The 22,024-nt window shown below is 55.3% G+C and overlaps 4 protein-coding genes across 4 annotated transcripts; all 4 read left to right on the top strand.

The window, feature by feature from the left end:
- Nucleotides 1-3,318: 3,318 nt before the first annotated feature.
- LINJ_34_1790 (hypothetical protein, unknown function) lies at nt 3,319-4,569 on the top strand (the record flags this gene model as incomplete). The annotated part of the gene is made up of 1 exon (XM_001468513.1): nt 3,319-4,569. The coding sequence occupies one exon, from the start codon at nt 3,319-3,321 to the stop codon at nt 4,567-4,569; it is 1,251 nt and encodes a 416-aa protein (XP_001468550.1).
- A 7,704-nt stretch (nt 4,570-12,273) lies between these two features.
- Nucleotides 12,274-16,008, top strand: LINJ_34_1780 (conserved hypothetical protein; the record flags this gene model as incomplete). Its single annotated transcript, XM_001468512.1, has 1 exon — nt 12,274-16,008. One exon carries the CDS (start codon nt 12,274-12,276, stop codon nt 16,006-16,008), a length of 3,735 nt encoding a protein of 1,244 aa, XP_001468549.1.
- A 1,584-nt stretch (nt 16,009-17,592) lies between these two features.
- Nucleotides 17,593-19,482, top strand: LINJ_34_1770 (conserved hypothetical protein; the record flags this gene model as incomplete). The annotated part of the gene is made up of 1 exon (XM_001468511.1): nt 17,593-19,482. One exon carries the CDS (start codon nt 17,593-17,595, stop codon nt 19,480-19,482), a length of 1,890 nt encoding a protein of 629 aa, XP_001468548.1.
- A 1,806-nt stretch (nt 19,483-21,288) lies between these two features.
- On the top strand, nt 21,289-21,768 carry LINJ_34_1760 (conserved hypothetical protein; the record flags this gene model as incomplete). Its single annotated transcript, XM_001468510.1, has 1 exon — nt 21,289-21,768. The coding sequence occupies one exon, from the start codon at nt 21,289-21,291 to the stop codon at nt 21,766-21,768; it is 480 nt and encodes a 159-aa protein (XP_001468547.1).
- Between the last annotated feature and the right edge of the window lie 256 nt (nt 21,769-22,024).

Here is a 22,024-nt window from a genome sequence, read left to right as displayed (position 1 = left end):
GCTGGTGGGCTTTGTCGCTGTTCCATCGGCAGCAGTGGCGGCAACGTTCCCGGGAAACAGGTCTGCGTGCAGTCAAGGACGTGGTGCCGTTTGGCGGTGGTCTCCACAGGCCACACCATGGCAGTCGCAAGAACAGCGCTGCCCCCGTTGCCGAAAAGTTACGGCAGTCTACCGCGAAGATGCCCAGCTCCTAGCACGTTCCTAGCCGCTGTAGCGACCACCTTCTAAAGACTGTTTCAACGCATCACAGAAGCCCCCCCCCCCACACACACACACACGGCTCTTCCTGTGTCAGGCAATGCCGAGAAGGATGAGCGGTCTGGGAATGGGGCACCTGGCGACGCACGAGCATCGCGTGACGCGTGGGTGAGCCACCCACAGCGCTTATCTTTCGGGAAGCAGCAAGGCGGGAGGTGGCAAAGCAACAAAACTCGTACAGCCGCTGCGGCGGCGCTTCGGTCGCTGCCTTTCATCGACTCTATTCTTGACTGGATCAGTGTCGTCCCGCGTGAGATCGTCATGATGCCCGGCGCACCTTCAATCTTTGCGGAGCGATGTGCAGAGGGGGAGGGGCCGGGTCGCAGGCGGACGTCTTCAAGACGCAGGAACAGCAGGGACGCTGCGCGCCTCAACAGCAGAGCGTCGTCGCGACAGCGCGCGCAGTGACTGATGGTATTGTCAGCACAAGCCATTCGGGTGCATGCAGATATGATCCTCCAGAATGTCTCCTGGCGTTTGTGGGAAAGGGAAGAGAGATGGTATCGAGCTGCGTCGGCTACAGAGTCGAAGAAGACTGGCGCACGTAAAGGTGCCTACCTCACAGCTGCTTTTCATTGAGTAAAACAGTGTCAAAAGGGGAAAAAGAACTACACGCTATGTTGTATGAGTACGGTCGCCCTCCCCCCTCTCTGTGCACGTGTGCTTCGCTGGTGATCGGCAGCTAACACGCCACGCAAAGACGGCCATGCAAGAAAGGAGGTAGATTGCGCATGTGTGCCTCTGCTAGTTGCATGCGTCCCTTCGTATCCCACGATAGAGCCACGCGTTCCAGTGGCGTTGATACCTCCTCTCCTCCAACTCCGCTGAGCGACCAGAGAGTGCTGCCGCGAAGCACAAGGGCGCACAGACCTTTTGGCGTTGCGTCTTTTCATGCTCGAGACAAGTCGAAGGGTTTTCCTGTTCCTTTCCGCCCCCTCTCTCCCTTCGCGTTCCCCCTCTGTGCTGTTTGTGGGGGAGGGATGTAGAGAGGGGGAGGAGGGCATGGGATGGGGCGGGGTTAGTTCCTCTTACGCCACCGACGTCTACGGTACAGAATGCTGAAATCGTCTTACCTCGCCTCCTCCTCTTGCTTTCTTCCTCTCTCTATCATCGCTGTCCACGCGACCGTTGGCCTCGCGTGTCTTTCTTTTTTTTTTTCGGATTACTATTTCTGTTGCCCAAACCCATTCGCGTGCGATCGCGGTGGTTGCGTGGGCATGCCTCCGGTCTGCAGGTTGTAAAAGCGCGCCTCATTATATACAAAGCAAAAGGAGAAGAGGGGGAGAAGCTGCATTTCGTCCCTCCCACACCTCCGCTCCCCTTCACCCGTCTCCTCCTCAGCCTCACGATTAACCCGTCCACACAGTTCAGCAGCTTTCCAAGTCACGACACCACCCTCCCTTGTTCATCATTACACGCAACTTCATGAGCGCACTCGATTCGTAAAGCGCTGTCGATCTCCTCCCTGTCTTTCCTTCGTAGTTCTTCGTTTTGTTTGTTGTCTTGTCTGTATTATTGTGTGTGCGTGTGTATTTTTGGGGGGATTTTGTTCCTTTATTTCTTCCTTTTTTTCTTTTCAGTGGTTTTTTTCCTGTCTCTCTCTCTCTCTGTTTTGCCTTTTTTTGTCTTTTCGCATTTCCTTGTGTGCTTCATCATCATCCCTAGTTTCAGTCCCCTCTCTCTCTCCCTTCTTTTGTTGTTGTTTCGTCTCGTTTTCGGATTCTCCGCCTTCGCTGAGCTGCTAAGGTGCGCGTGCTTTTTTTTCTTTTCGCCGGTGCATCGGGCTCTTCAGCGGAGAGAAGCGCTTCACGTACACTTGACCGAACTACATTGCTTCTTGTGGTCACCCCAGAGACCTTCTCTTGCCTATACTGTCGTAGACGTCTACGACTAGTACTGAGGAATGCGGGAGAGAATCACCGTCTCTCTTTTCTTTTCTGTATCTCTGAATACTTTTCGTCCTCTTCTCCTTCTCGAACTGCTACTCCTGCCGTTCGTAAGTTTTTGTTTGTCCCGGCTTCAGATTTCCTATCTGATTCTTGCTTGCTTTCCCTTCCCCTCCTTTTCCAGTAAGTGTGGGTGTGGGTGTGTGCGCCCTGCTCACGGCTTCTTCGTTCCCTCTCTCTCTGCGTAGCTCTTTACAACTTCTCGGGAGCTATTTTCTTTCGTTTTGCGTGTATGCCTGTGTGTGTCTGAGCGTCCGCTGAACCACTATCAACCACCCTTTTTTTCCTCTACCCATTTTTGCCAGCGAGTGGAGCAGACAGCTCTCTTCCCCTACGTTTCGGCTGTTGGAGGTGCGCAGCAAAAAAACACTTGTGAAGCGACACGGACAAGCGAGCAGCGAAACGACTCGACCCATTTCCGCTTTTTCTGCCGTTCCTATCGTACGCTTCCCCTTTACTTTCTCCCAGCACTAACACCCAATACGAGCGGCACACACACATATGTATACACACAAAAAAAACGCTATAGCAGACGCAAAGAGTTTTTTCTCTCTCTTTCATCAGGTCGCCTTTCGCTTCCTCTGGCTCCCTCTTCCTCCTCCGCCTTCTCCTTGTCCCACACACACACACACACTGCCGCTCCACCGCCACCAACACCACGACCGCCCCACCCCCTTTTGTGTTCTGTCTTGCCTATCACGGTAGCGGTTGAGTGCTCTTTTTTTTTGTCGTTCTTTATTGTTGTTGGTAGCGTGCGCGTGTGTGTTTTTCTTTTTCCCTCTCTTCGTTCCTTTTTTTCATCTTTGCTAGTTCATCTTTCCCGTGAACTTAAAAAGTTTCTCACTCACTCTCGTCTCGTGGCATTCCGTGTCTTTTTTCCCTTTTATTATGATTAATCTGGTTTACGTAAAATCCATCGTATTCGTGTGTGTGTGTGTGTATGAGCCACGCATGGAATGCTGTTGCAGCTGATCTTGGTCGTTGACATTCTCTCCCGCACCCTCTCTGTCTCTGTCACTAGAACGCTTTTTTTTTCGCGCTCGTTTCTCTCGCCATGCTCTCCTGCGGAGTTTCGACGACCGGTGGTGGGTCGCTCATAAGAAACGGTGCCCCGATGCACGGCATCTCCATCCGCTCCGCAACACCACCGCGTCGCCACAACGCCCCTCTTTCTGCCGAATCCGAGCTTACTGTTCTCACTGCAGGTGTCTCCTTGGCACACGAGGAGACGTGTACTCGCAAGGTGGCGTGCACAGTGTTCAACCGCACGCCAGCGGACGGCGCTCCGAGATGCAAGTCGAATAGCTCCCTTACCACTGTCGCTGTCTTGTCCGCCGATTTGTCGCCGCGGCAGCGTCGATGCGGCACCAGCTTCGCCTCGAGCATTCTTGCGGAGTGCGACTCGCCGTGTGGCTCACCTCGCGTGCACCTTACTCGGCCCTTTTCTAGCCGTGGCTCGTTCGCGAAGCCGGTGCTCTGTGGCAGTGTACCGAGCACTGGAGCGCCGTCGTTAAAGGCTGCGGACGGTGCCCTGGCGAACCGCAGCTCCAGCGGACTGCATGGGGTGTCGCCATCTCTCTCGGTGACCCTGAGCGAGGCGGAAGAGGACGTCACCGTGACGAGTGCAGAATCGGTCTCTGCGACTGCTTCTGTGGAGCCGCTGGCGACGCCGGGCAGCATCGTCTTGGCCGCCAACGATGCAAGGCCGTCGAGCTCTCCGTCCTTCACCTATTTCCCCAGCAGCGGCGGAGGCGTTCCTCAGGAAAGCTCGGCATCGACCAGCGATAAGGCAAACGCAGTCGGAAGCGTACCTGCTTTCCGGCTGAGCAGCGTCCCCGGCATCCGTGATGGCTGCGGGGCCATCGTGAATAACAACATCTCGACGGAACATAAATTCTTTGAACCTTTGCAGCTGGATGCTGCTGGCCACCTCTTCTCCCCACTGCAGCGGTTCTCCAGTGCTCACACCTCGCAGCGCGCCAGCTGTGTCGCGGCTCTTGAGCCCCGCGCGTTTGACTTCGGTGGTGCACCTGTCGAGCACAAGGACGTTACGCTCGCATGCCCTTTGTCAAATGTGCACCACGGCAAACTGTGCGAGATCGTCAAGCAGCAGCTGCTCCTGCACGCCTGCCTTGTGTCCATCGCACGGGAAAGAGATGAAGGAGAGGATTTGCAGCGGCGCGGCAACTTCACTTTAGAGAAAGTGCAGTTGCAGCAGCAGCGCCGTCGCTGCCGTTGTCTGCTGTCCATTATGTGGCTGCTCTGGAGTGTGTTTCTCCGTCTTCCGCTACGCTTTCTGAAGCGAGTGCTGACTACTTCTGTTGGCGAATTGCGGAAAATCTTGCTGTTGACGCAAGAGTCCTAAAGTGCATTCTGCCATGGCGCACCCGTGTCCCCTAATAAAAAACAACGACAACAAAAAAGACGAAAGAATGAGTTTTTTTTTTCGAAACGCGAGTTTTTCCTCTTTTTTTTCTGTGTTCTTAGCGCACTGACTCGTGTCGATTCAGGGATTTTTGTTGAAGTTGTGTGTGTTACTCCCCCTTTTTTTGTCCTTTGTTTTGTTCGCCCCTTTCATGTGGTTTCTCTCGTCCTGTTTCCTGTGCACGCGATCCCACTCTTTGTTTTCTTTCGTTTTTCGTTTTTTTTTCATCTGAATTGACACCTGCGCTCCCTGTGTGACAGATAAAGGATGTGCGTTCCTTCTCACTTCTTCCTTTGGCCGTCTCTCGGGGCACCTTGGTCCTTTTTATCGGCTTTTCGTAACAGGTAATGCAGAGAAAATTCACTGCGATTCCGATTGACAGCGAGGGAGGTAACGGAAGGGATGCCAGCGGATAGATCTGCGCGTCGAGGAATGGGCCATGAGGGAAGGGCAAGCTGGAGCTCTACATGTTTTGTGCATGTGCTAGGGGTTTTCATGCACGTATCTTCCATTTTCTTGCTCAAGTTGGCACCGCATCCCTCCTCTCGCTTTGCCTTAGTTATCCGACCCAGCGGCACCCCACTGACGCGTTACTCTCCACTTCTGTGCGCCTCCTCTTGCCTGCCGCGCATATTTCTTCCAACGGGTAGAGGTCCCTATCATTCCTTATTATCGGCCTCTCTTCGTCACCTCCGCAACTTTTTTTTGTTTCTTTTCTTCCTCCTTCCACTCTAATTGTTTGTTCTAACACGTTGACCCATATTACTTTCTCTGTGCATGTGTGTGTGCGTTCGTCTAGGAAGATGTTCCTTCTTTTTCGATGCCTTGGTGCTCTCACCTCCTTTGTCGCTGTCTCTCCATCTCTGTAGCGCTTTATTTTCAGCTTTCTCGTCGCTAATGTCCTGATTTTTTCTTTTGTGCGTGTTTCATTCGGTGTCTTTTCACTTCGTTCATCGGATCTTCTGTGCCGCTTCTTTTTCAGGCTCCCTGCTGTCTTGCTCCCGCGTCTGTGAGGAAGGACGACACTCGTTGTGGGGATGTGCCCAGCTCTGTTCCTTTCACCTTCCTCTCTCCTGCTGGCGTCGATATTTCTTTTTTTTTTTTCTGCCCCGCCCCCTCCCTCCACCTTGGTCTTCCAATGCAGCAGAACTGTACCAGAAAGGATGGACATCATTGCCATGCGGGCCCGTGGAGACATATTCCCCACCCGCTTCCTTCACAAGCAACGACGCGCGTAGCTGACACCCTGGTGAATGTCTCTGTTTTTTTTTTTGCAGCCTTTGCCAACCCCCCTCACGCGCGCATGCGACAAAACACTGTAAACGCGCTTTTGCACACGAGGAGGATGTGTATTCCCCGCCGCTTGTGCAGCTCTGTCATGAGGGCGGGGGGAGGGGGGTAATGCTCAATGCTGCTTGCTTCGTATCTGTGTCTTTCTGTGTTTCTTTATTTTTGTCTCTGCCACTCTGTTGGACTCTCCTCCAAGCGCCAGCCCGTCTTTCTAGTCCTCGTGCACTTGAACCGTTGTTATGGCGAAAGGTTCGTGGGGCGAAGATATCGGCGGAGACAGAGACAGACACGTATCTGCGGAGGGTGCGGCATGCAGTCTAGCGCGGCTCTCAGAAGCGCCATAGACGCAAAAGCCAGATGTAAAACGCACAGCAAAAAAAGGATCTAAATGGCTGTATCGTGCACTCGTTATACCATGCGGAGTAGATTCTTCCCTGCCCCCCTGCCTCCCTCCCCGTCCCTCCTCCTCCCGTTTGTGCCCTTGCTCCGTTAGGAGTCCCCCACCCCCACCCCGCTCGACCCCATTCTCAGTCTCGCTTTCTGACTCCTGTGTCCTTGGCACTTGTTAAGTTCACGCTGTACTATTCATTTTTCCTTTTAGTGTGTGCGTCTTTTGTGCTCGCTTTGTTAGTTTCCGTTTCGAGGGTGTTTTGTGCCTTGCTTCTATATATGGATATGCTACTCAACATCGTGTTTCCTCGTTGTTGGTTTCCTCTCTTGTTCTTTATGCCGACGCCCCCCCCCCACACACACACACTTTTTTTTTTCGATCATCCCCTTTCGAGCGTTCCTTTCTTTGTCTCTTTGTCTCTTTCACGGTCTTCTTTTTTTTTTTGTCGGCTCTATATACATCGCCTACTCTGGCCTGTGCGTGTGTGTTTATGAGAGTGTCCTGCGTCTGACGTGCTGGTCAACTCCCTGTATTTCGTTCGTTCTTGTATGCGAGCGCGAGCGCGTCAGTACGTTCTCTCTCTCTCCCTCTGTGTGTGTGTCTTCTGTGCATTTGGCGTCCTTTTTTTTCTCTCTGCGTTTATCCATGATATATATATATATATATGTGTGTGTGTGATGTGGCCTTCCATTGGCCGCCGATGTAGACCCATCTATGTCTTTTTGGTTGTTGCTCCTTTTCCTACTTTTCTTTTGCGTTTCATTTCTCTCTCTTGGATGTAGAACCGGTCACTCGATCCTGCTGTGGATACTGGCATTCCTCTACACTACTCCCGCCTTCTCCGCCATTCACGCTTTGGGCGTCTCCTCACCGTGTCCTCTCTCGCACCTGCCACCGCAGAGGTCTTCACTTTTACACTCGTTTTGTACGCCTCAGCGTTACGCTCACCTGCACCGGGTGGAACGAACACCGATGCCTTACCACTTGATGGTCCTTGTTCTCTCTTTTCGTCTCCCTTCCCGCCCCTCCCTCTCTCCCTCAGTCTCAAGAGCAAGTATCTGATGGCCTCACAGCGGCAGCAACGGCGAAGGCAACACCAGCGGTGCCGTCTCACTCCCCACCCTCCCCCTGCCTTATGCGAGAGTAGCCCTCCACTCGTACCAATCGCAGAGAGAACTGCAACGTAGAGAGCTTGTTAGCGTACATGAGCGATCGTACAAGAACTCAAAAACAGCACAACTCCGATTGTTTCTTTGTGCTCCTGCACATTGCATGCGAGAAGCCCCCTTCCGTCTTCCTCTCACAACCGTTTTTTTTTTTCGATGTTATCGCCTACATCTCTCTTTTTGGTAATGTTTTCCTTTTTTATTTTTGGACTCTGCTTACCGTTTTCCATTTTTCTTTTTTAGTATGGGGACAGCGTTTCCGTGGATTACTCCCATCCCCTCCCCCCCCACACACACCCTCTCCTCTCTCAACTTAAAGTCCTCGTCAAAGAGAGCAATACAACAAGAACAACAGCAACGCCCTCTCTTCATCGCTTTCATCTCCGTTCTATAGAAGGTAGCAGGATAGTTTTTTTTTGTTTGTTTGTTTCTTGTGGCGCTTCTGTTTTTTTTTTTGCTTCTCGCACCGCAGAAGAGATAAATAGAAGCGCGAAAGCGAATGCACGCGCACACGCGCGGGCAGCCACGCTCGCCCGTTTGGTCCCTCTTGTGCGAGAAACACGAAACAAGGGCGAGAAGAGGAAGAAAGACGGCGTTTTATACCTCTCCTCTTTGTCCTCCTCGCGCCACGTGCTCTCTCATCCTTTCAGTCCTTCATTTGAAATCGGCAGTGCTGGCCTCTAGTAGTAGTATAAAGAAGCTTTCACGAAGGGGGCGGGAGTCTCAAGTCTTCTTTGTCTTTCCTTTTCCCTTCTGCGATGCGCTCTCTCGCTCTTCTCCCTGTGACTTGAGCGGGCCGCATATGGCACCATCAGCGATGTACAGAAATCACTTTCGTGAGCGCGCGTGTGTGTGCGTGTGCCATTTTCCCAAAGGGGACACTCCGTGTGGTGCTGTACCTATCTGTGTTTACATGTATGGCGTACGAGGTTGGCTTCTCTTTCGCTGTGCGGGAGTTGATCTGCAGCGCCACGGGCGAATCGCTCTGTGAGTGAGTGACATGTCCTCAGTCCTTTTCTGCTGTCATGGCCCCACATGGAAGCTTCTCACGCACACATGCACGCAGTGCTGGCGCAAGAATACGACCAGCACTAAGCCCACATTCACTCGCATCTATAAATGGGGGGGTACCGCTTGAACTCGTGCTTTAGTTCTCCCCTTTTTGTTTTCTCTCTCTTTTCATGCTCCCCCCCATCTGCCTTCCGCTTTCCTTCTCGGTATAGTGGTTATAGCTAACGCAGTCGCAGACAAGCACCAGTCTCAGCCGTATCCCTGGCCTTGCTCTTCCTTGTTGTTTTCTGTGCCTCTTTTCGTGCATGTGTTTGTTTTGCTGTACCCTTTTCTTCCCTTCCACTCGTTGTGTGTTACTCTGCCTGTCTCTTTTCTGCTGTTGTTGTCATAGTTTTCGCCTCATGACGTTTTCCCTCTCTTAGCGGGTTGGTCTGTAGATGTGTGTGTGTGTGTGTGTGTGTGTGCGCGCGCCCCCACCCCCTCACTCTCTCTAACTTCTCTTAGTTCTAGTCCACCCTTTATCTGTCGCTGCCCGAGACATCGACGAGGGGCTCGCTTTAGCTGTGCCATCCGTCCCCCTTCTCACGCTTCCACCTGCCTCGCCGCCCGCCAACCTCTGATCAGTTATATGACGATCAAGAGGAGGAAGTAGGGAGGGAGGCAGAAGGATGGAGAGAGTTGAGGGAAAGGTGGACACGGTAATGAAGAGACAGGACAAGCAAGGAACGGCGAGAGCGCCGAGATTCCCTTCGCGGGCAGGAAGTAATATGCACATTATTGTGTTGTTTCACGCGAGCCGAAAGTCGTTCTCGCGTTCGGAGCAAATCTTTCGCGCCGGATTCTCATACCTCCACCATCGGTGACTCTTGTTCTCAGTCTTCCGGTACATAACTTATCCTCGATTCACACGCACACGCACACGCACGAAAAGCAGATGCAATTACGCGACATCAATGACTGACGCCTCCTGTCGCTCGTCTGTCTTGAGGGCATCGTGATGTGCTCCTTCTCTTTCCTCTTTTTTCGTCGCTTCAGTACCTGCATGTAGGTCTTTGTGTCTAATCGTGTGTGCATGTGTGTGTCCGGGAGGGTAAGAAGGGTGTGTATATGCTGATTTCTCGGACTTGGCACGTTTTGTGTAAACGAGCCACTGCTCTCTGTGTCTTGTTTGATGTGTGAATTTGGTGGTGCTCATGATGGAATGTGTCCATGTATGCCTCGTCTACATGTGATGAAGCGCACAACTGCCTACGCGCTTATGCATACTTACATACACGCCCTGCGAAAGAGAGGGGCGCGCATGCGGATGCCCTTGGCACATTCACAGCAGCTGCCGGGCACACAGAAGGCGCCTGGAAACGCCATCTCGCCCGGTTCGATCCGGAAACAACGGCAACCGCAGCAACGATAGAGACAACAAAACGGTGGATATTCAACACACAATCGTGCGGGACTGCAGACGTTTCATTTTTTTTTGCTTTGTTGTTGCTGGCTTGTTTTGTCCCACGCTTTCTGTCGTTGTTCTCTATTGCCGAACGACTTGTTGTGGGTGCCGTTCACCCCCCCCTCCCCTTTTTCTTCGCCTGTTCACTTCTTTCGTTGCGTGCTCTCCTGTTTCTTTGTTGTTTAGTTTATTTGTGCCTGTTTTTTTTTTGGGTGTGTGGGTCACCTAGGTGTGCGTGCGTCTATATATATACACACATACATGCATATGTATATATAGGTCTATATACATATTCACACACACACATATACATCTATATATATGTGTGTGTGTGTGCTCGCCGGTACCGGTTCGTGTTGGCGAGTGTTTTTCGTTTTGTTTTTGAGGTGAAACACACACACACACATATATATATATATACGTCGCTTCTCCTCGTGCGCTGTGGCTCCTCGTCTTCGTCTTCGCTAAACGCTACACTTCGGTAAGGTGTCTCTCTCTTTCCTCGGTCTTCTCCAATCCACCTCTCCTCCGTGCCTAGGCATTGTTTTTGCGTGTCTGTGTACGTGTGCGCTCTATCCCGTAGCCCCTCTGTGTGTTAGCATGCGTGCGCGTGTGTGTCTTTTCCTCAGTCTCTTACCAGCTGTAGTAACCGCGTGCGTCTCTCTCTGCGGCTGTGCCCCTTCGGCGTGTCTGCATATGTGCGCACTGTGGCCTCTTCTCCACTATTCTTGCCTTTTCCTCGACCCGCTCCCTTCTTGTTTTTGTTTTGTTATCCAATTCTGTGGTGCTTTTTCTTTTCGTCTCTGTGTCTGTGTGTGTGAGCGCCTCATCGTATGATGTCGGTGTTTTCTCTCTTCCTGTGCGTTCATAGGCTCTTTGTCGGTCGGTCTGGCTCTTTTCTTCTTTCGTCTATTGTTCTTTCTGTGTCTTAGTATTCCTCGTTCCAACCCTTTCGATGACTTCGATGAACGCTTGTTTCACGTGCTCGCCTGTTGTCGATGTCTATGTCAACGTCTATGTGTGTGTGTTTATTGTTTTCGTTTGTTGTGTGTGTGCCTTTTCGTACGGCTGCTGCAGGGGAGCGGTACCCGTGGAATTGTCACCTTCCCTTTTTTTCTTTCCTGCCACGGAAAGGAGGTGTTTAACGTACGTTCAGGTCTGTCTTGTTGGTTCGCTCCTTTTCTGTTGTAGGGGACGCTTTTGTTTTCCCTTTTATTATTATTTTCGCTTTCGACTAGTTGTTTGCCAGCGTTCTCACCATCTCGCACGCCGTCCCCTTCGTGGCGCTCTGCGTGATCTGCTTTCTCCAAGTACCGCCAAACCCTTTCTTTGGTTTCTTTTTTATTCTTTTGCTCGCTACACCTTTCTCTGTCGGCAGCGTTGAAAAGAAGAAGGACAGCAAAAAAAACCCTCGATGGCTCGTAGACGGGCATGTTTCAGTGCCATTCTTCCTGCAGACATGAGTGAAAAAAGCGCGCGATGAGGAAAATGAAAGTTGTAACGTAGGTGATGATACATAAAAGAATTGACGAACAGCAGGAAGCTCTCCGCAACAGCGTCGCGTGAAAGGTGTGCTTTATTATTATTATTACGATGTTCGCCTGTGCGCTTCTTTTCTTTGGTGGCATCGCTGTATAGCTCTTCTCGTCGGCATCTGCCACGTCGTCCGCAGCATCGACAAAACTTCATCTCTGCAAGCACACACACACACACGCACACACATGCTGAAAGTGTGAAATAGGTGGAGAAGCGGGCAACGCGAAATATTCTGCACTTCGTTGGCACACGTTCCCTCTTCTCCACTCAGAGCCGGCGTCCCATCCGAAAACCTGTGCAAAGGCCTTCGCGTACGACGGGCAGTTGGGTCCTCTTGGTCTCAGCGAGTAAGGCGCTGGAGATGCGATGCTCGTCTACAGCCGTGTACCTGTCCGACGTGCACTTCTACGAGACGATGGCTGCGCAGGTGCTTCATGAGAGCTGGCTGGAGATGACGTCATCGGGTGGTTGGCGCGCCAGCGCTCCGTGGGACTTGGGTCCACCACCCCATGCAGCGATCGTAGGGACGAAAACTTCTCGCGAAAGCGAAGAGACGTTTCTATCTTGTGTAGACTGTGTACTCAAGTTATGCGAATAAATATTATATGCTCTTCTTTAATGCTCTCCTGCCCCGCTTCTTCTACTTCCCTCCCCATGCATTCCTTCCTTCCACCAGCCCTTCGAGCTCACGGAAACATCGAGGAAGCATACCCTTCTGAGCTGGAACGTGTCCTTATTGAGGTGCACAACGCCAAAACCATCGCTTCAGGGGCAGTGATTCGGGACAATTCGGGCTGTAGATCGCCATGAAGGGAGTCAGCCAACGTGGGCTGCGCGGCAGCAGTCTCGCCCTGTCGCGATCGAACCGTACCTCCAAGGAGCAGCGTGGCCGTGGACAAAACAGCGTCCCAAGGTGTGCCGCCACGTCGCCATCTCCACGGACGGCGGCGGCTCTCGTCCCTCCCACGACGCAGCAGCTGCAGCACGCACCGCTTGTTGCGTTTACACAGTGGAATGAGGCGGCCATGGAGGCGCTGCGTAACGGCGAGGGTGACTCCAGTCGGCGCATTCTCTCGGCCCTGCTACCGGTTCTGGAAGCACGCCTGCACGCCATGCAGTGCAAGCCATCCGCTCACACTTCTTCCACCGCCATCGAGTCGTGGCGTCTCGCTCACGCGCTGACGCTCAACAATTACGGATGTCAATTACGCCGCGACGGGCTCACGGGCGAGGCACTTCGGCAGTTTCTGCGCGCAAAGCAGGTCGAGACGCTTGTGTTCGGAAAGCCATCCTGCTCCACGATGCTGAACCTCTCCGCCGTTCTCCTGAGCAGCGGAGCGGCGGAGGAGGCGCTGGCCATTTCAAAGGAGTGTGTGATGGCGGCGCAAGACGGGGAGCCGATTCTTTTCATCACCGCCCTGCATAACCTTGCTGTCGCGCTGGGGCAGCAGACAAGCGAGCGCGAGCGCAAAGCAGCGCTGCCAACGATGCTGCAGGCGCTGCGTGAGGCGCAAAGCGCACTCGGCGAGCAACACGCAACCACACTCATGCTCAAGGAAAAGTGCGGCCTGACGTCGGGCTGGTTCTCGCAAGACCGCGGGCCGGAGGCCGGCCCTGAAGTCGCCGCTCCCGTGCCTGCTGTTGAATCGCCTTCGGTGCACGGCACGTTGCATGGGAACTCTGCAGCGCAGTCGCCCTCCCCGGCGCCACTGACGGCGCAAGAGATTGCTAGAGCTGCTCTGCACACCCTGGACTTTGGAGAGCCCGTTCATGCCCATCCGGCTGCACACGCCGTCGCAGCTCTCGACGCGGCGGAACCGGCGAACGGTGATTCGAATGGGTGGGTACAAGATGCGTACCCTGCTTCCTCGTTGCGGCCCTCGCCGAACGCAGACGCGCGCAGCCAGAGCTATGCGGGGAGAGCGACGGAAGATAATCAGGACTCGCTCCTCTCACCACCGCGACAATCAACGCACTTGGACTCTGTGACGGACGTGGATGCTGTTCGCGCCACGCATCTAAGGATGCCGCTGGTAGAGAGTGCCTTGCCTAAACCGCTACAAGTTTCTAGTCGGCAGAGCAGCGCCGCGGCCTCGGTCGATCAGCAGTGCCTCAACTCCGTCAATCTCTCCGGCATGCAGCGTAGCGTCGCTATTGCGCCCCTAGAGACGGTGCTGCAGGAGCCTTTCCAGACTGCGTCGCTGGTGATGAGCCGCAGCGTCCCCAATCTTGTGGGACCTGCTGGGCCTATACGAGACTTGTACAAGATGGACAGCGCGGACGGCAAAAGGGGCCCCGTCTTTTTGCGCTTCAGTTTGCCGCCGCGCCTGCCAGCCGCAAGCACGGTGTCTCTGCCGCTGCGCAAAGTCGCTCCTCAAGGAGCTGCGGCAGGCCCATCGGGCGCGTCCGCGGAGGGCCGCCGCAGGAAGCCGTCGCCCGCGACGATGCCGCCGAGCGTCAGTAAATGGAGCGGTGACAGCAACCTAGAGAGCAGTACGGCGGCCACGCTTATCACCGAAATGCCCACAGCTGGGGACGTAAAGACGGTCGATAAAGACGAGAGACCATTCTCCAAGACTGGCGGCCGCGCAACACTACCATCTGCGCCACAGCGAAGCCTTTTCGGGTGCAGTGGTTCCTTGTACGCGAGACGGACTGTGCGCCGCGAGGTTGAGAAGCAAGAGGAAAGGGCCTACCGCGTGCAGAGGGAGGCTGAGAAGAAGGCCGCGGAGGCCGAAACCGCCTTTCAGCTGGCCCTCCAGAAGATTCAGTGTCGTACTCAGAACACCGCAGCCGTCACCATACAGCATGCGTGGAGGCAGTGGTGGAGCGCCGTAGGTCGAACACGCCGAGATGTGCAGCTGCAGAGACTCGAGGAACTCCAACGCCGTCGCCGTGAGCGGCTGGCATTGGGCTTCGTGGCTGGGAAGATGCCGGGCAGGTCTGGGAAAGTCACCATCCCGCCGCCACCGTCCCAGCAACACGGTCACGTCGGTGGCTACGTCGTACCTGCCATAGTACTGCGGTGCTGCAGAAAGTGGCTGGCCAACACCGTTTGCGTCCGACATGTGGCCAAGAGCCACCGCAGCCTAGTGGACGGTCGCCTGCATGAGGCAGATGTGCGTCGCGGCGTCTGCCGAATTCAAGCGTTGTGGCGTGGTTCCATTGTTCGCCACCGGCGCGCTGAACACCAGCAGCAACCTCAGTTGGACGGTGAGAATGCCTGCGTGATTGCCGTATCTGCCGCGTATCGGCGGCGCGCGGAAGCCGAGCTCCTCGAGTACTCCGCGCTGGTTCTGCAACAGGCGTACAGGAGCTACCGTGCGCGCCAGCTGCGGCGTCGGCTCTACGCTGCAAAGCACAACGGACCGGCAGCGGTGATCCAGCGCTGGCTGCGATGCACATTGGCTGATCAGCGCAACCGCGGCGTTGACTCGCGCACCATACGCGTGCGCGACGCGGCGGCGAGGACGATACAGCGGGTGTGGCGCGGTTACGTTGGTCGCGTCGCGTTCCGTATGCGCGAGCTGCGACTTCGAATGGGCCATGCCGGCGTCTACCCGTTTGCCCTTGAAGCTGGTATTGGTACTGCACGGCGCCTTGCCGCGATCGACGACCGCGAGGGCAGGGCGGCAAAGCACATCTCGGCAAAGACCTCCACGCCCCCATCACCCGCCGCAGTGAAGAGAGCAGGTGCGCGTCCTTGTTCGGGTAAACCGGATTCCTTTGCTGCCGGCAAGGCGGCGCTCGACTTAAACTGCACTGCGGCACTCGTCGACGCGTATGCAGCTGACTGCTTGCAGCGAAGCGGCGAGGTGTATCGGCTGCGTGACGCGGAGCGAGACCGATACCACATTGGCCTTTACGTGGACGTAAGAGCCACCAGGGAGCGGCAGGCGTGGCAGGAGTCGTTGCGATTACGGTCTACCGAAGTGCTGCGCCGACGTGCCGCGATGGACACTCGGATTCACGAAGAGCAGCGCGCCTTCACGGAGCACCGTGCCGCACTCGCCATTCAGCGCGCCTATAGGGCCTGGCGAAGGATGCAGGAGGACAAGGGTAGGAACACCGATTTCCTCTATTACTCACGTGCTCTCTACCAACAGCACGAGCTTGGTTCCCTGGCGGCGCGGAAGCAGCGGCAGCGGGACACCGCGCGGGCGATTGCACTTTACGGTGATTCGGCCATGGCGATGCGAGCAGAACGCGTGAAGGCGGCCGAGGAATTAGCTTTGGTGGCAGACTGCAACGGCCCTGCTAGCAGCAGCAGCGGGCCGAATGGGGTCATCGCGGCACCGCACAAAGGGGCGATGAAAATATCGTCGTACGCTGAGCGTATGGCACGGAAGCAGCAGCGTCAGGAGCAAGAGGCGATGCAGCGCAGGGACGAGGTATTGGTCGCCCTCACCTATCCACATGACATGGCGCACGCGCGAGAAGGACCTGATGAGTGCGCGGCACGCACTGGCACCACGTACGAGCATCCTTACTATATCCCCTACGTGAACGAAGAGCATTGCCGCACTCTTGGGATTGATTAGCGCAGGAAAACATGAAGCGTCCACAGGTGTTTTTTCTCTTGACCCTAAAAAATACTCACATGAAATGAGCCACAGCTGTGCCTTTCTCCGCCCGCACTCTGTTCTGAAACCACCGTTTTTGTGCAGCTCAAGCCTCCTCGCTGGTTCTCCCTTTTTTGTGTGTGTGCGTTGTCGTTTGGTGGTGTGCGCGCTCGGAAACGCTACGGGTTTGCATTTTGTTTGTCGGTATTCTTGTAGTGGTGGAGGGGACCTTTCGCGTGACGCGGGCTCGTGCGTGCAGCTGCCCCCCCCCGCCTCCCCCTCCCCGAAGCCGCGCCGCCATGCCGCATCCCTTTTTTGTTGTTTTTGTCTTTGCTCTTGTTCGGATTCAGAAAGACTCGTTCTTTTTTTTTCCTTCTACATATATCCGTGTGTGTCTGGGTGTGTGCCCATCATTTCTCGTTGCCGTGCCCACGCACACACACACACACACACATATGTGCCGGCAAGCATATATATATGCATGCACAGCTGTATGCGTGTGTGTGCGTGTTGAAGCGCACCTTCCTCTATGAGACCATGTATAGTCCTTATCTGTGTTACTGTCCTTTGTTGTTTGTTTTCCCAGGCTCGTTTTCTTCGTCTCGTCTCCACCCACCCTTTTCTGTTTCTTTCGGTTGCTGGGCAACGGGAGAGGGACGGTTTTGTGTTTCCATCAGCTCCCTCGATCCTGCGCTCACTTTGCAGGCACGCTTGTGTGCGCTTTACTGGTGCGTCATGCTACACTTCTGGAATAGAGCCGACAAACGTACGCAGCAACGAGCGACATCTGCGCACCCGAGTGCACACCTCTTTCTTTCTGCGTTCCCCAACGCCGCCGCCTGTGCCGACGGAGGGGTCGTGCGCATCTTCGCAATGTGTGCTTGGCAGCATGGGTGTCGGTGGCCGCACTCGCGCCATTGTGATGCTGTAGCTTCGCGTTTCATTTCGGGATGATAGAGATGGCGACCGCGGGCGATGCCTATGCGGCTACTTCGGTGTATGCGTATAGAAGAAACTCCAGCGGACGCCGATGCTCTACTGTCTCCGCGTACACTCTCTGCCTCCCTCTCTCCCCCCACTCCCCCATCCACACACCCGCTCCTTCGTCTATCCGGCAACCGATGCCGCGGCCGCTGTGTTCGTACCACATCCGTGCATGTGTGCGCATTCATGTGTGGAAACAGGTACATCACGGAGAGAATTGCTCCAACTAGACGTTGCTTTTGCGGGCACGGGAGAAAGAGTGTTGCCGCCTCCTAATTGTATGCCCTCCCTCTTTCTGGACCGCACCGCCCACAGGGATTGAGTCGTGCAGCTTGGCCTTCCCCTTGCTACCGCTGCGCTCGACGCAGTAACTTCTGCCTGCGTTTTCCGGGTGGGACGATCCGCACGCATTTCCCTCCCTCTTCTGCGGGCATTCTCCCAGAGCTTGACCCCGCGCTTCTATGCGCCGCAGCTGTGCAGCCTCCAACAGCTTTCCCTACTCGTTGGCCAGCGCTCCGCCAGTGCCTGTGGCGTCTTGAAAGAGATAAGGCTAGGCTGCAACGGCGCAGCGCAGTCGAAATGATCACGGATGCCGAGTTTTGGCAAGAGATTCGCCGCAGCATGAGCGGCGGCGAATGCATCTTCTCGAGCATGCTAGCTCTTATTCACGCACGACAGTCCGCCATTGACGCGCATGTGACGACGCCCGAGCGTGAGGTTCACAAACTCACCACGTGGGGCCAGAAGCACCACGACGAGGTGACAGGTCGTGTCTTCACAAGTGAGCAGAAGCGCGAGATGGAGATGGAGGCGAGGGAGAAGGAAGCAAGGTTGAAGGAGATCGAGAAGCCGCTGGAATTGAACAAAGCCTTTAGGGCCGGGAGAGTGGCAGAGGACACCCCGGTGTACGGCGTTTCGTCGAGCACCATGTGCGTGCTTCAGCAGGTGATGATGTTCGCTGTTCCCATTTATGTGTTGCGCTACAATGTGCCAGCCATGTCTATGAGCTGGAATACGAGCTGCTTCATTGACCGCCAGTCGAAGCAGCTCATTACATTCGGCTCGGGGCACGGTGTGAAGGTGCCGCAGCACCTGCGCGGTCGCGGCTGCGTCGCTGGCGACGGTTTTTTTGCCATCCTCACAAATCAGGACGAAGTCTGGTCATCCGGCGGGCTGAAGGTGTCGAGCTCATCCATTGATGGACCGACGGCGCTCGGCCGCGAGGATGCAATGACGGGCATTGCCGGCAAGACCCTGATGCTGGTGGGGCACGGGCAGCGGCTCGCCATTGTGACGCGCGCCTTCACGGTGCGCTCGCTATCCGCGTTGTCGAACCCGATCCGTTCAATTATGCCGCACCGGCACGTTCGCTTCTTGGACGTAGGCTACGGCGAGGATTACTACATGGTTGGCACCGACTCCATCGTTTACAAGACGACGGCGTCGAAGCGTGCCGTGAGCACGCCTCGGCGGGTGATGACGCTGTGCCGGACGCCCGTCTCCCGCATTGCCAGCGGTATGGGATTTCTGCTCATCATTGACCAGAACGGTCATCTCCTATCCTTTGGCCGCAACAAGAAGGGGCAGCTCGGCAACGGCGAGGTGCAGGACGCACGTCGCAAGCCATACTTTCAGAAGAAGCTCACTCACCACTACTTTGTTCAGGTCTCTGCCGGTGACTGCCACTCCTTGGCGTTGACGAGCAACGGCATTGTGTACGGCGCGGGAAGCAACGAGAGCGGCCAGCTGGGCCTCGGGAGGGGTCTGAAGCAGGTGTGCAAGTTCACCCCAATCCCGCTCGGCAACGATGTGCGGTGCATCGGCATCGCCGCCGGGCCGGCGGGGAGCATGTTCTACTGCGATAATGGCCGCGTACTCACCTGCGGCCTTAATGACAGCATGCAGCTCGGGCTGGAGACGTCGGAAAAGATCGTCTTTGAGCCGACGCCAATCGCGGTAATCTTCAATGGCGTCGAGTCCTACACGCTGGACTTTGGAGGCTTTTGCCGACCGGAAGGAGACGGCCGAGCACCGCCAGCGGATATGCCTGGCGCGGTTGGCGAGGAGGGCGGCATCTCCTCTAGCTCGCCTGCCATGGTCGGCGCCCTGTATCGGAGCAAAACCTCCTCGAACCGCGCCAGCCAAGAGATGACGGTCATCAATTTCTCCGAGACACCAGGTAACAACACGACGAATGCCAACAACACGAGTGAGCAGAATGCCAATGCCGCGCCAACGGAGACGGAGCAGCGTGGCGAGAACAGCGGCAAACACGAGGACCACCAGCCGGTGGAAGACAACATCTCCGCGAATAATTCCACGGTGGAGAGGCAGAAGGAAAAAGGCAAGCCGAAGACGCGACACGACGGGAACGCCCACAATGGCGGAAACGGTGACGCAGTCAAGGGGCGAAGAAAAGACAAGACGCAAAAAGAGAAGCCCAAGTGTGGCTGCTGCACTGTCGTGTAGCAGGTAGGGAGATGTCGACGTAGGATGCTCCGCTCTGCTTCGTCTGTGGGGCTCTACCTAAGTTTGCACGCGTATGTCTAAAGGTATGCGTGCAGCGACGCGAGAAGGTGGCTGGCGCAAAAGAAAGGAAGAAAAAAAAATGAGCAACCCCGGGCTGCTTTAGAGGACCTTTAGGTGCGAGCCTTACACGGTGCGAGAGAAACCGCCTCTCGAAGCGGAAGGCGTATCTCCTTTTTCTTAGGTTTCGAAATTTCATGATTTTCGATCATCAAAGCTGGCGCGTGCCCTCATTGTCTGTGGCGCTTCTGGATTCAGTCGTCGTCGGCGTTTGTGAGCCTAATGGAGGTTTTTTCTGTCGCCTCCGTTCTTTGTCCGTGTGCAGCGCGCGCACACACTCACACACAAGATGGCGGTAAGAGGCGGAGAAGTGACCGCTTTCTACGCCTTGCCCTGCCCTCCCTTCTGCCTCCCCAACGAGCTCGACCATTTTTTTTGTTCCAGCACGGTATATCTCACTGTTACAGCATTTCCTCCGTGGCGATGTCATCAAAAAGTGCAAGCGCTTGTCGAATGGCATCTCGCTCGCCTATCGCGCGCACGCCTGCGCTCCCTTGTGTGTGGAGATGGTGGTCGCTACTCAGCGGTGTAGGATGCTTGTTTGGATGGGTGGTGGCGGTTATCTCGGAGCCACAACTTACTTGCATTCCGCTCGTTGTGTCTGGTGCGTGAGTTGGCCTGTGCACGAGCCATTGTGGCGTGCTTGGCAGGTGGGTGCGCACCTCCCGTCTGTGTGCCGGTATGTGCGCCTTTCGTTGCACTCCTTTTTTGATGCTGAATTCCCTTATCTGGGTTCGTATGCTGTGTTAGGTGTTTGTTTGTTGGCCACTTACCCCTCGCATCTCTCACACGTAAGATACGCGCTGTGTGTGTATCTCTCTTTCACACACACACACACACACACACACACCTCTCGGAGTGCGTGGACGCTCGTGCGCATGTGACTCTGTGACGTTTCTCTCTTTCCCCTCTCCCTTTTCGCGTTGATCACTTGTGCCCCTGTTCTTTTTTTTTCCTTTCTCTTTTGTTCTTGTGCGACATTCAAAGACGCAACTTCATGGCGAGCGAGCAAAGAAGCGCAAAGGCGTGCAAGGAACACGCTGTCAAGAGAATGCGGAATCGCACGTCTCTCTGGGTCCTTACACGTCCCGCTCTCTATCCCACCCCACCAGTCCTCTCACCGACCTCTCGGCGTATTCTGTGGTTCCATTGGATACGTGCACGATGGCTGACGCAGTGTCTGCTTTTACCGCGCAGGCGCTGCCTAACGAGACCCCTCAAAGCAAGGAATCGATTTTGTTCTGAACCACATCTCGCAGCTCATCTCTCCATGATCCCTCCCCCCCCCCACTCTGCTCTCACTGTACACATACTGCGGGAGGAGAAAAGCGTGTGCATGAGCTCACGCACTCGCGTCTCGCGTTTTTGTGTTTGCTGGTTTTAGGTACGTGTACGGAAGCAGAAGAAAACCGGCACGCATATACACTTCTCCAGTGCGTGCAGGCAGAAAAGCACTCCGTCCGCTATCGCGCCGCCCAAATACGTCTCTCGGCTCTTTTTTCCTATTGTTCCCCCCTCCCTACTGCACCTCTTCCTGCAGTCTGTCGAGCTGCGGCTCCCATCAAAGAAAAGCAACCGGCCGGTCTTGCCGGTGGTACTCCACGTTCGTCACCCCCCCCTCCACCCTTAATATCTTTACACCATTGACGGGAGCCCCTCGCTGCTTTTCTTTGCGTGCCTTGCATCACCATGTTCCGCTGTGCTGTCTTTGGTGCAACGATGGTACGCCGCTCGGGGGCAGCAGCAGCGCGGAATCCTCCCACGCGCGCGGCAGCGCTTAAGGATGCCACCAGCGACGCAGTGGCGGGCTGCAGCGCTCCAAACACTCACGTTGATACATCTCTTCAGCACGCCCAAGAAGAAATCCACGCTACTTTTGTGCGTGTGGAGAAGGCACCGGCGACACAGCATCACCTGCCGAAGTTTCTGTTTCAGGGTCGCCGTGGTAGTAGCTCTTCGGAGTACTACGTGAGTCGGAGCAACCCAGGGCATCCGGACACGGTCGCAGAACTGCTCGGTGCCGGCCGCGCAGATCCGGAGTGGATGTGGCTGAAGCTGCTCTGCTTTCTGTGTGTCTCGTCCACGTTCGGGACAACGTTGTACAGCTACTGCTTCGCCGAGCATATGAAGTACTTCAAGGATGAGCCGTGGTCGCCCTTCCGGCACTGATACGGTGCGTTGGAGCTTCAACGTGTGGGCGTGTTTCGTGTAGCGTGCATGTTGTGTGGGGCATGTTTGCCAAACGGCTGCTTGACTACTTGCCTGTCTGTGTGTTCCCTGGTATGGCGACCCTCTCATATCGCTACAAAAGCAGCAGACATTTTCTCTCTCTCTTTCTGAAAGGTGTTCGTCGTGGAGGAGAACACGAAGTCCAGCTCCACTCCGCGCCGCCCTGGCGCAGGCCTCCATTGCGCGGCACGAAGCA

Source organism: Leishmania infantum, chromosome 34 (assembly GCF_000002875.2).
Source record: "Leishmania infantum JPCM5 genome chromosome 34".
NCBI classification, from domain to species: Eukaryota; Euglenozoa; class Kinetoplastea; order Trypanosomatida; family Trypanosomatidae; genus Leishmania; species Leishmania infantum.
This window is presented reverse-complemented; position numbering and strand designations above follow the sequence as displayed.